The 13472-nt window shown below is 40.5% G+C and overlaps 1 protein-coding gene across 1 annotated transcript; it reads right to left on the bottom strand.

Moving 5' to 3' along the window:
- Positions 1 to 469: 469 nt before the first annotated feature.
- On the bottom strand, positions 470 to 5174 carry LOC147863468 (vacuolar cation/proton exchanger 3-like). Its single transcript, XM_087319290.1, has 11 exons — positions 4683 to 5174; positions 4091 to 4158; positions 3982 to 4010; positions 3435 to 3631; positions 2878 to 3084; positions 2355 to 2474; positions 2107 to 2223; positions 1957 to 2010; positions 1241 to 1357; positions 1049 to 1148; positions 470 to 795 (listed from the first exon to the last, which is right to left on the bottom strand). Exons 1-11 carry the CDS (start codon positions 5172 to 5174, stop codon positions 779 to 781), a joined length of 1518 nt encoding a protein of 505 aa, XP_087175416.1. The 3' UTR covers positions 470 to 778.
- Between the last annotated feature and the right edge of the window lie 8298 nt (positions 5175 to 13472).

Below are 13472 nucleotides of genomic sequence, written 5' to 3'. Positions count from 1 at the left end.
ACCATGACTCCACCGGAGAACAATTTGGATATTGTCCAACCAAAAAGATAACCCTTAATACCCCATCAAAACACTTCTTGTTTTCTACCCAAAAATAAAGTTAATACAAACACATGCTTGTGTTCATTATTGTAATAGAAGAGGGAAGATCAATTTTCGGCTAAAATAAGAAAGAAATATTTAGACAACGCATAACCTTCCATGTATGTAAGCAATGACGAATTGTTATGAAAATGCATAATCTTATGTTTCAGGTACATTTTGTACACATAAAATGCATTCGATTGTGCTCAATGGATTTGTATATACACACGAAAATCGTTTTTCTGCACCTTTTCCCGTTATGTTCAAAAACAGAATAAAATTTCCATACAATCACATCTTAAAGGCAAGTTCCAAATAGCAAACATCTCAAACATACAACTCAGCACTTAAAACCCCTCGTTTTAAAAGCTGTGGTTCTACGATATGCAAGAAACCCAAGACAATAAAATTAAAAGGCTAGCTACACAAGTTGGTGATGACTGTATAAATGCTCGACCTAACTCTCTAATAAGACTGGATATGCTATGGAAATAATACACGTCTCGCTTTTATAGTACAACATCTTAAAAGGACCCTTCAACTTAAGGGGAATTTCTCTCCACACTTTTCAAGCACATTTTATGTGGCTGTGTAGACCTACTTACTTTGTCATTCCTTTTAAGGTATTTTCTTCTGAAGTAATACATATACTTGATTGCTTGAATTTGTGTATCATGTCAAAATCCATTCATCTTCATAGCAATCCTGTATCTGCAGTACAAAAACCAAAAAAGGAGTTCTGAGAACTCTCATTAACACACTAGTTGCACACCTCTAGTATGGAACACTAATGCTTTTACAACCATGAAATGTCCACACTTATCTCATACGATTGGAATTTTAATCTTTTATCAAGTTGTCGAAAGTAACAAGCAGTAGATAAAAGCACATTTTTGCCTACTAGATGGGTTGAGAGTAACAAGTGGTAGAAAGCATAGAAGAGCTAAATAATATAAGTCTTTACCAGATGAATTAGACCGGTCGTGATGAACAAAGAAGCTGGCTGCTACGATCAAATAGCATAATATCAGCATCAGCCCTTTGAAATAGTTTGATTTACCCTCCTGTCAACAGACATCATATACATTTGAACCTAGTTCACAACAACTTGTGTAGCCCTTAACCCTCCTTTTACCTACTCTTCTCCATAACTCACCTGAAGGAGGAAAGCCACCACAATGACCGTAACCATAAGAGTTGTTGTTTCGAAGATTTGAAAATCTAAATCCATTCTCTTTCCCATAATCCATCCAATCACTACACATAACGGGATCTAGAAATAGTAAAGTCACAAAACGAATTCAAAAGGGCATCTAATACAAAAGATACAAATCCACACTAGGAGATTTATAAAATTAACTAAAACAAGGAAACCTTCTGAAAATCCAAGGCCCAATAATCTACACTATCTTCTAATGAGACGAACCCTCAACCTCAAGAGCCTTTTCTCAACCAGTCATCTTAAACAACATGAACCCTTCAACTCAAGAAACTTTTGTTATAATTCCAGACCAACCCCCCAACTACCACTTTTCTTCCATGTATTTCAAATCACTCCATCTTATATTTCTATTCATAAACCACAGGGCCACTTAAGGTCAAGGGACTTTTGCTATAGTTCCAACAAAAATTACCCAACAACCACTTCTCCCTGTATTTGAAACCAAATGCCAAACATTTCTCCAATAATTTTAATCCAACCCCCTCCAAAAGAAAGGCGGCTCGCATCGAACCCCCTTTGACAAAACTTTTCGATCTATACACTCCAGCAACTTTTCCCTTGTATTTCAAAACACTGCATTCTACCTATATTTCAATTCATATTTCTTATATTCCAAACCACATTCCCGAAAAGTAAGCTCCGGTTCTTACTACAAACATAGCAATTTGTATTGATGATCCGATTGCGACTGCCAAAGACAAGTCCTGCCAAATGGTCATGCCATAGCGTGTGACTGAATAATAGCTATTAACAAAAAAAAGTACAACAGAAAACCACATCTCACAATTATTTTTACTCACTAGCTTATCCTTCATTGCAAATATGATAGCGCCAGCATGTTCTGCTGCATTTCCAGCAATCGGAAGTACGATAACACTAATGAACGGCAATGGGATGCCCAAAGAAATTGATGCATCCTGCAGAAGAGAGACTTTCAAAACAAATTCTTCAACTAAAAGACTAGATAGTTGAGGTATGTCCAAGGAAATCGATCAATTCTGTAGAATAAAAAGAAAATTAAGTAGACTGAAACGCAAAGTCATTATACCTCTATAGCATCTACCAAATTGTTTGATAATAAGGATATGAGAGCAGTAACTGCAGCTAGCCAAAATACTGCCCCCCAGGCGCTCAATTCTATTCCTATCTCCTCTTCCAGCAACTCATTCTATTGGAAGTTTAAAATAACAGTAAGATTTTAGTATGCTTCTCAAAATGGTAAGCCTTAAAACATCCTGACTTAGAAACATATTTAGATTCACTTAAGCATCTTAAAGTCTTAAAGACATTAAGAATCTTGAAAACGCTGTTTACTTTGGAATATCGAAATTCCTCCGGTAAAAGTACAGAAAAATGCACCAATCTCCTTTATCAAGGGGAACTTGCGGAACAAGGTCATAATCATGTAGACAGTGAATTTAATTCAATTACATGTACAAAAAAAGCAGGATTAGTTAAAAACGCCACATTATTGCTGAATTTCAACCAATTCAACAATCTCAGTCTTTGTAGTAAATCAAAGAAAACTGTTCTAGTTTAATAATAATATTTATCAAGCAGCATCAGCTAACCTCATTTGGGATATCATACAGGTGTTTGTGGCTTTTCAACTGGAAATACAAAAATGCAGTATAAGCCAATAACATGACACAACTACTGAATCTTGACAAACTCAATATGCCATCTTTTGTCTCTGTGTGAGTGGAATGCAGCACTGCGGGAAGTAATACTCCCATGACTGCCATCAATAGGAGACCACAATTCACTCCAGCTACTGCCTGCAAGAGTTATAACATTACAAACCCAAGCTTTCCAAAATGAAAAAAGAAACAATATCAACATTACTAAACCCAAGTTTCTTAAAGTGTTGGACAAAAATGAGAAACGAAAAAAAAAAACAGATTTTGTTTCAAATTTACAAAGCATTATCCTAACTTTTTACACAATAAAATAAAGAAACAAATGTAGTTCCACAATACGAAATCCTTAAACCCACTCATTTTCCAAAATATCTAAACCTGAGAAAAAATAGATTTAAAAAACAACTCAGATACAAAATTTCAAAAATAGAAAAAAAAAAAAAACTTTTCGAAACATTTAAACATGAAAAAGATACAAACTAATTTACCTTACTGAACTTCTGACCTTGTTCGAGGCGGAAAAGGCCACCCAAAAAAAATGCACAACCCTGTACTAATAGCACATTCGATAAAATTGAACCCAAGAGAGAGAGCTGCACTACACGCATCAACCCATTGTGGAGAGCACAAAGACAGATGATTATCTCAGTGGCATTTCCAAATGTCGCATTTAAAAGCCCACCCACTGCCATTAAGAAGAGACAACATTAATCATCCTATAGTTTGAACTTTAACGGGATATAGGGGCTTCAAATCTATGAATTTGATGCCAGGCATGGCATGCAAATGCTGTAAAATGTGATAGCATCAAATAACTTTGACCTTCAGAAACATTTTAATGATGTAAAATTCAATATAGATTTTGCTTGCATTCATAGGCATGTTTCAATACATTAGATGGTCACTCATAGTGTAGCATGAAACATATATACAAGGGCACAACCCAATGTCTAAAAATTTCTTGATGTGTCGACAAAACAAGGGCAAACAGCAACATGTATTACGTAACATCTGATAGAAGATTGTGGAATAAACCTGTGGACCCTGTATAAAATGCCAGTTGTCTGAAAAGAAAGCAGATTCAGCATCAGAATGATCATGAATTACAGAGGAACTACAGGAAGAAATTCAATTAAATGCTTACTCTGTGACATAACCAAGCCTTTCTGCAAGAGGAACTATACCAACCAAACTAGTGATAAATAGAAATACCTGTAATATATGTTAAGTATTTGGGTCAACAAACTCCAATGCATAATTATTAAACAAAACTGCCACGCAAGTCCAGTATGAAGTTGATATACATATAAATCGTTGATTTAATAAGAAGGCTACTTATATAAAATGCAATAAATTTTTCGACGCCTCAGACAACTTAGAGGGAACCACTATACGTGAACTTCTCTATACATGAACATACACTGAGCCATTTGCTCATGGGAATAAAAGGACATGATTTGATGGTCCAATTGCACAAGACGGGATTAACCAAGGTCATTCCAAGGAGATAATGGAAACATTCGAGATGAATAGAGCTGAGAAGAAGTGCTCGTGAGCGAGAGGGAGAAAATGTGTGATACCATTCTCTAGCTTTTCTTGGTGAAATAGGGGCACCAGCTCCAGTGGGGGAGAGCATCTGGGGGGGGGGGGGGGGGGGGGGGGGAGGGGAGATGAAGTAAAAGTCGGGCGTATTTGGGAGTTATCTTTTTGCCGAAGATAAGCAGCAATAAGAATACCTTGGAATTCCAACCTGTAGCTTTAGCGATGAAAGATGCAGGTATGGATAGCAAGAGCCAGCTGAACTTGTTCTGGAACAAGAAGAACCAGAAAAAGCGGCTGAGGCAACGAGCAGAAGAAGACGAGAAGAACGAAGAAGACCCTCTCATCATCATCATTCCATGATGGTCTACCATAGCTACTCTTGGAACAGCGCCAGAAGGAGATGTCATCAACAAGCATATTTTCGGATCTGCAGAAGAACCGATTGGAAGAGGCTGCGGAGCAGCAGCAGATGTTGTAGTATTGGTGGTAGTAGTAGTAGTAGTAATAGTAGTAGCAGTACCAGATGATGATGATGATGATGATGCTAATATATATCTGTGATCTGCTGCTCTTGGTATGTGATTATTAGCATTAACACGATTTACATCATTCTGCATCCTTTCTGATTCCTCGTCGCCATCGCAATGTCCACGGCCATCATGTACATGATTAGGGTTTAGGGCCATTTTCTTAAATTTCTGTTCTTTCTTCCTCCAGCACCAGCAATCCCACCACCACCACCACCAAATCCTGCTGCTGCTGCTGCTGCGCAATGGAGTCACTCAAGAATCGTGGGATGGGGATGGGGATGGAGATGGAGACGCCACCTTCCACACACACACACACACACACACACACACACACACACACACACACACACACACACACACACACACACACGAAGACAGATAGAGATAGAGATAGAGATAGAGATACAGAGAACAGGGGCAGGAGCAGAGACAGGGGTAAGGGCCGGGCATGCATAAATAAATAAATAAATAAATAAGCAAAATAAAATAAGTAAATAGAGAAATAGAGAACATACATACATTATACATACATACATTGTATCAGTACGTATGTAAGAATGAATGAATGTATGTATGTTTATATGTATGTAGCTCATCAAATCATGATTCATAAAGAGGCCTGGCAAGGGAATCGCGGCCACTGGCCGCACGATGCGAGTCGTGGCGTGTCGTGGTGTGGCGTGCCTGAGGGAGGCTGGCGATCTGCACCGTTCCATCTATAGATAATAATAATAATAATAAAAGTGTCCGTGCTCCATCGAAAACATTGACAGCCTTTGACATCACCAAGAGCCCGACTCTCTCAAAACATCTTGTCACGAGGAGCCTAACCCACTCACGACATGAACCCAACAATCTTAGGGCAAGAGCCTGACCCTCTCAAGGCAGGCACCCGAGTCAAATTCAGACATCAAAAACTTCAAAATTTTCCAAGTTTAAAAACAAAAATTTGCCATCAAAATCTTACACCAAATTTCCTCTAAAATAATCAAAAACTTCCAATTACACAAAACTTAAAAACTTCAATTTGCGCTTACATTAAAGCTTAAAACTTCATTTTACACACCAATATGCGTCATCCAAAACCAAAATCTTTCAATTACCCCAAATTTTAGACTTAAAGCTTGAAATTACACACCTTTTTACTCAAAAACTTCCAATTACATACACCAAACTTAATACTCCAACCTTCAAATTACATACCTCAAGCAATACTTAACAATATAGACAAATTATCATGATAAGAAGTAGTCCTTGCCTTTTTGGACATATTGTGTAACATTCTTTATAAGGTCAATCAACAAAGGGGATGAATTATCATGATAAGAAGCCTATACAAAACGGTGTCTTGTACAAAATGTTTTGTCCACAATGTATGGCTGGTACTAACAATCGGCAACGGTTTAGTTCAGTTTGAGAGGGTCCAGACCGAACAGGTTTGGAACCGAACCGTTTAAATTTTTTGAAACCTGAACTAAAACGAACCAAACCGTTAAACCATTCAATCGTAAAAACCGCGGTTTCGTGGTTCGGTTTCGGTTTTAAACATAGGTCAAATTTTTAATTTTTAATTTTTTAAAATTTATAATATTTCATTATTTAGAATTTTTAGAATTTTTAAGATGTTCCTAAAATGTGAGAATAAGGTGTAAAAATGAAAAAATTGTTTAAAAACAATTTTTAAAATTTTGTAGAATTTTTTTTTAATTTTTAAAATTTTAAAAAAAAAGTAAAAATTAAAAATCGTTAAACCGTTTAAACCGCGGTTTTTGACTGTTGAAACCAAACCGAAACCGAACCATTAAAAAATACCTAAACCTGAACTGAACCGTTAAGCTGTTAATTTGCGGTTTCGCGGTTCAAACCGAACCGTTGCCGATTGTTAGCTCAAGCTGGTACTCAAGAAACACACAGAATATACAAACGGTGACTTGTACAAAACGGGACATACTGTGGAACAAAAAAGCATTTGTCAAATTTGTTGAGATATCAAGCTCAACTAAGTTTAGTTATTTTGTCAATTACGTAACTTAGAAGTTACATAAATATAATCTAGTTAGTATTTTGACCTAAATCCCTTAAATAAGACTTTTACTTAAGCGGGATATATTCTAGATCCTCCACTCCCAAGTACATTTAATATAGGACATACATCCTTATACCTATATTCTCCTCACACATGGGCACCCTTGCACATGACATGTACATATATACCTCATTATAGGTATTTTTGAACTTGATGCATATTAATATAGAGAAAGTCTTTAAGCTAGACTTGTGTTAATCATCCCTAGTGTGTTGTTCATAAGTGTATCGAGCTCTCTCTCTCTCTCTCTCTGGTAAAAGCACACAATTATATTAATTGTATGTAAAATCCACTTAGTTACAACACTTCTTAGTCTCCTCTACCTATCATATGCCCATGTAGGGAGAGGGGCGTTCTGTAATGCTATTAAAAAACCTGAATATGCATTTGAGGACATGATCCCCACATGCTCTAACATCCAAAAATTCGACATGAGAATACCTTTAAGCTTCTTTATACATATAGGCTTTCACCCCATGTCTATTATCAAACATGAAAGCACTACGCATATTCTAATTGTGTTGTAGACCCCAATAACGTAAAATTTGGAACAATATTTTCATCTCATCATTTCATCCATTTTGAAAAAATATTGAGAAAAAACCCATTGTTGAGGTCTCAAACAACAACAGGTTAAAACTTGCCAAATGTCCGATAAGTACTTCCAAATGGTACATGTTATAGGACATTTAATGAACTTATGTGTACTATTCTCTCTCTCTCTCTCTCTCTCTCTCTCTCTCTCTCTCTCTCTAACAAATGTGTTACACACCGCTTAGAGGCGGGTAAGCGAGCATACTATGCATTTGAGAACACATGCAATCATGGAGATATTAAGTGTTGGGTCCTTAAGAAATATCTTTTCGACACTTTGGTGACACCAGTTCTTCTCTATGGGGTGGAACTTGGAAGTATGGGGCGGTACCATCCCTAAATTTACGTGGAAAGAGTTTGAAAATGTCCAAAAACATTTTCTTACAAAGTTTCTACAAGTTAAGAAACAAACGCCCTACACCCTCCTTCTACTTGAGACTGGATCGTTTCCCATTGAGATCATGGTCATGGAAAGGGTTGTTGAATACATGCTTAAGGTTCAAAAAAGTCCCTCACATCGACTTTCCTAGAATTGCATGGGAAGTGAAAACGATTACTTGCGGAAGCGTTAGAAAACAGAGAAAGTAGAGAATACACAGAGTACACGGGAGAGAAAGACAAAGCAGAACGCAAAAGCTATATTCAAAACAATATAAACACTATGTAGTTACAACTATGCTCAATAGCGCTATTTATACAAGTCCTCGTGGGACTGACAAAAGTACCGCGTACTTCAATGCTCACACGAGCATCTGACACTTACTACGAGACTATAACTGCCTAGCGCTATTGGATCTGGCTATCCAGCTCCCCAGCTCACCTTCTGTCCTTTTGCAAACAGAGCGGTGCCGATGTCATTGGTGTCGAGGATAAACATCCTTCCGTCTCTGCGCCCTTGTGCAATAATCTGGCCCTCTTCCTCGATGAAGCACCCGAGGTGCGTAAACCACACCTGCATCCCTTGGTCGACGATCTGTCCGACCGACACCAGGTTCTTCGTGATTGTCGGAACGTGTAATACGTTCATCAACTTCCCCTTTTGTCTGACGTGGCTCAAAGGGACTTCTCCGACGAGCACGATTGGGTGAGGAGTGTCATCTCCGGTTTCGACTACTCCTGGTTGATCCGGTTTCACCAAAAAGGAGAACCACTCTTTGTGGCTCGTCATGTGGTTCGACGCACCGGAATCAACATACCACACTTCCTCCGATTTGGAAGTGGGCTTCTTCATCGAGTTCGCCTCGTGCTGCATCACCAAGGTTGGCCTGTTACCGTTCTTGGATCCTCCCAATCCCTTCGCGTAGTGCGAGCTTTGCCGACCATCCTTGCCGGCCTTGCCGGATCTGGATTTGTTCGAATCGACATGTTTTCTCCAGCACTCGCTTTCTCTGTGGCCCTTTTTGCCACAGTACCAACATTCTGTTGCAGTCTTCTCTTGCTGTCTTCCGGTGCCTCCATGACTCCCCCTGCTCTCGGAGGGTCCGGAACTGCTATCGGCACGTTCTCTATGCCTTTGTTCCTGGTCTTGTCGGCCGCCTCAATTGCGTGCCGACCCGCCTCGTCCACCACGCCCACAGGACCGATCCGCTTCCGTGTACAACATCCGGCTATCAATGGGTGCGCTAGTTGACCCACCGGCGTGGTTCTCCTCTATAAGGAGCATCGACTGTAAGTCGAAAAATGACGGCGTATTCTCCCTTGTACATACCGCCATTCGGAATGCTCTGAACTTAGATGCCAGGCCCCCAAGATAGACCTGTACCATCTCGTCTTCCTCTACGGTAACGTTGTTAGAGGCAAAGGATTCACAGATCTCTTTGATCCGGGCCGTGTAATCCGCCACCGACATGTCCTTCTATCGGACATTGCTGAACTCTTGTCGGAGTTGCAGCTTCCGGGCTGTAGTGCTCGCGGCGAAAACCTTCTTCAGGTTTCCCTAAGCCTTCTTCGGTATCTTGGCGTCTCGAATGTGGCTCAGCAACTGGTCTCCGACACTGGACGCGAAGTAGTACATCACTCTGCTTGCCGATTGTTCCCACACTGGGAAATCCTTATGTGCCGCATCAGGTGTTGTTTCGTTGGCTCCTTCGACGAAACTCCAGTAGCCATGCCCAAGCATATACTAGTGCATCTTGTACGACCAAGATGCGTAGTTGGATCTGTTGAGTTTCTCCATAGGGAGCGAGCTAGCCATTCCTCTATCCATCACTTCTCTGTCTGTTGTTCTTACGACCTGTTAGGGTTTGCTTTCAAGCGTTTGTCGGCTGCAGAGGTTCTCAACCCTCGCGCTCTAATACCATGAAAACGATTACTTGTGGAAGCGTTAGAAAACAGAGAAAGCAGAGAATACACAGAGTACACGGGAGAGAGCAGAACGCAAAATCTATATTTAAAACAATATAAACACTCTATAGTTACAACTATGCTCAGTAGCGTTATTTATACAAGTCCTCGTGGGACTAACAAAAGTACCGCGTACTTCAATGCTCACACGAGCATCTGACACTTACTACGAGACTATAACTGCCTAGTAGTCTAAACTAATACTAGGCTTCCGGTTACCGATTGGATCCGGCTATCCGGTTCCCCAGTTCACCGGCTCTGTTGCTTGCCGGCTCGGTTGCTCACCGGCTTACCGATCCGTCTCACTCACCGGCTCAGGCTTATCCAGCCGATCCGGCTCCAGTTGAGCTTGCCGCTCAACAGGAAGCAAGCAAAAAAATCTAAAAGACGCATAAAAGCAAAATTTTGTGTTCCAGTTTGATGCAAGATATAGAAAAATGGTTTGGTAGATGGGATGCGAGATACTTGCTTCATGATGCATCACTAAATGAGGCCTTTTTGCAACACCAATGTATCATGACATGGGACAAATTGGAGGCTCACGCTTCACACATTATACTACACATGTTACACCTAACTAAAAAACCATATTCTTTGTAGAACAGGGAAACTGTACACATCGATACATGTTAGAGCCCATCCCGTTATTTGCCATTCGAACCATTTCTTCCATGCATTGCGATGTGAAACATGGCATTGGGGCACAAGTGATGAAAGTGGTCGGCTATGCACACTCTACCCTAAACAAGTTCGCGAGTCTGAGTATCACACTTTGATACCATGCTTTACCTTTGATCATATTTGACCATGCTTTCCACATCTCTTTGATCGAGCCCAATCCTTGCACGAACTTCTCTCACAATAACAATGTGCACTCTCAAGTGCAACATTCATTGGTAAAGTTCTTGAACATCGAGAGTCACTACTCACTTTCACATGTATCACATGAAATGTAATATTTTTGATTTCATAGATCATATTTGTCCTCCGAAGACGATAATATAATCTATCTATCTATCACACACACACACACACACACACACACACACACACACATATCACATAGTCTTCCATTGCTTAATCACATACGTGATTAACTACTCACATAATTAGGTATTGATTAACCCTTAATTAACTAATTATTAATAAGTTGATTAAGAATGTTTTTTGAGTTAATCAAAGGGGTGTGGTTAATGCTCTTACATACTTTAAGAGGACAATATGATGCAATAATTGGTGGGCTTGAGGTTGTGATTCGTAAACAACAACAATTTCGAGAAATTTGGAAAAATGTTGAGGTCTTCACCTCTTTTGGAGAAAGAATAAAGTGGAGATATGCTCCACCAAGATGCCCTTTTCCACCCCCCCTGTCTTGGAACAACCCTACATGAGGGCTTTTGATACTTGACATGCTGGTTCATGTGGATATGAGGGTTGTAATATATTGTATGAATTCGTTGTACCCTTTCGGCATCTTTCCATTAATACCAAGGTGAACATTATTTCAATTTTTTTATTTTTTTTTGAGATACACAATAACATGAGGATGAAGGCATACGATTTAATAAAGGCATACAATCCGTTTTGACATCATGAGGATAGAGGCATACAATCCACTTAATAAAAGATTAGCTCATGTTTTAGTTAGGACTATGAACTGGTTCTTGAGTGATTTTGTTCTAGAACATCTTCAATAGAGTCATGTTTGATGAAGCAAGATCAACACTACCCCCAAGAAGCCTAGGGAGAACCTTGGCTAGTGCAATAAGACATATTTATGAGAGGTTCCTACTGGCATCTCTAGGTGTCTCTAGAGTGTATATTTGCAATTTCACCAACAAAATGTTATTTATTCATGAGAAAAATCCCAATTTAAGAAACAACCCTATTACCAACCTTATAGAAGGACTCATGGGAAGAGCTTTCTCCCACCGTGCTGATATTTCTCCGCTGATGAAACTCTTAAACTCTACACCTTCTTCTGGGTATTTCTTCAAATACACAATCAAATAGCCTCCCATTTGGCTTCAAGATCTGCTCTTATCTTGGTATGCTTACTCTAGAGGCTAAAATTATTTTATTCATCCAAAACTCTACGTAGATGTTGGCATACGTTAACATCTTCAAAGATCAAGGAGTATGTTCATCTTCCTAAAATAAAGACATAGGTGCACACATACATAAAGACGATACACGTGGCATACATATAGACAATGTGAGACAACGTTGTCGCATTGTTACGCGCGTGTGTGTAGAAAGAGGCGGGACCACGGGGGCCTTGAACCGAGGAGTGAGAGAGAGAGAGAGAGAGAGAAGAGAAGAGAAGTCTTGCAGATACGCAACAGGGAGAAGGAAAGAGAAACAAACGGCACACTTAATTACAGTAACAGTGGATTACAATATCCAGAGATTGCAAACTCTAACGATTACAACCGACAAGGCGGCGAAGGACCCGACACGGGGATCCTACTCACGCACACAGACAGAACACACTCGACTCAAAGAACAAAAAGGGGAGAGCCTCAGTTGGAAGCGTACGGGCTATCCACGAAGCAGAGGCAGCGAACTCCCGATCCCACAGAGACCGACGATCGACGGAGAAGAGAGAGCTCGACACTTAGTTCTACAACAACATTTCCTCCTCCCCCAACGTGCGATCATCTCCTCCCTCAAATAGTTCGCCAAAAGGGGACCGTTCTTCCCTAGTCAAATCGCTTTATTCCCTGTCCCTTTTTACAGAGATACGGACCAATCTTCTAATAAATATCTACTACCTAGTATTTACATCAACCGACCTAATTATGAATTATGTCCACAATATCAATTCTCGTGTTCACCTATGTGAGCGCCGGTTCATTCGCCTTTTTCTTCGATTCCGCCTATGGCCGGTTTTCTTCACGACATCCACCCCCACCAAACCGCGCATCCACCGGCATGCGCCAGAGATGGGTAGATACCGAGGAAAACCGGCTTCACTCGTCGCTCTCCGATTCTCCACCAGGCCCGAACCGATCGTCGTCGTCGCTCTCGCTCGCCCGCTCCGACTCATCTTCGAACCGCTTCTTGAACGCTTTGATCCGCTTTCCGGCCACCGGTACCGTTAACTGTGTCCCGTCGAGTTCCGCTAGGTGGTACGTGCCGTTGTCGTTCGCTCTCGTCACCGTGTAGGGCCCGCACCATCTCCTAGCGAACTTTTGCACTGCCTTGTGTTGATTGTCGAGGCTGATGTCGTATACCAAGACCCAGTCGCCTTCCTCGATCTTCTTTAGTCGCAACCGGTGCGTCTGGTCGAACCGGCTCTTGTTCCGCTCCCTTGCCGCCCTTAGCTTTTCCTTCGCCCGTTTCACGTCCTCCGACCTCTGCTCGAGTTGCCGAATCCGCGCCGCCAGCAACTCCTCCTGGCTCATCTCGTCCTTCCAATCTACCGCCAC

The sequence above is a fragment of the Azolla caroliniana genome, unplaced genomic scaffold (assembly GCF_043228905.1).
Source record: "Azolla caroliniana isolate FFs.n. ecotype wild unplaced genomic scaffold, voAzoCaro1.0.p SCAF_5, whole genome shotgun sequence".
Classification (NCBI taxonomy): Eukaryota; Viridiplantae; Streptophyta; class Polypodiopsida; order Salviniales; family Salviniaceae; genus Azolla; species Azolla caroliniana.
This window is presented reverse-complemented; position numbering and strand designations above follow the sequence as displayed.

Bases quoted from the DNA above. Each gene is read 5' to 3' on its own strand.
- LOC147863468 (XM_087319290.1), bottom strand. From the start codon at position 5,174: ATGGCCCTAAACCCTAATCATGTACATGATGGCCGTGGACATTGCGAT. The intron at 2,224-2,354 runs GTATAATGACTT...TCTCTTCTGCAG, and splicing joins ATTTGGTAGATGCTATAGAG to GATGCATCAATTTCTTTGGG. The intron at 1,358-1,956 runs GTAAGAACCGGA...TACTATTTCTAG, and splicing joins TACAAATTGCTATGTTTGTA to ATCCCGTTATGTGTAGTGAT.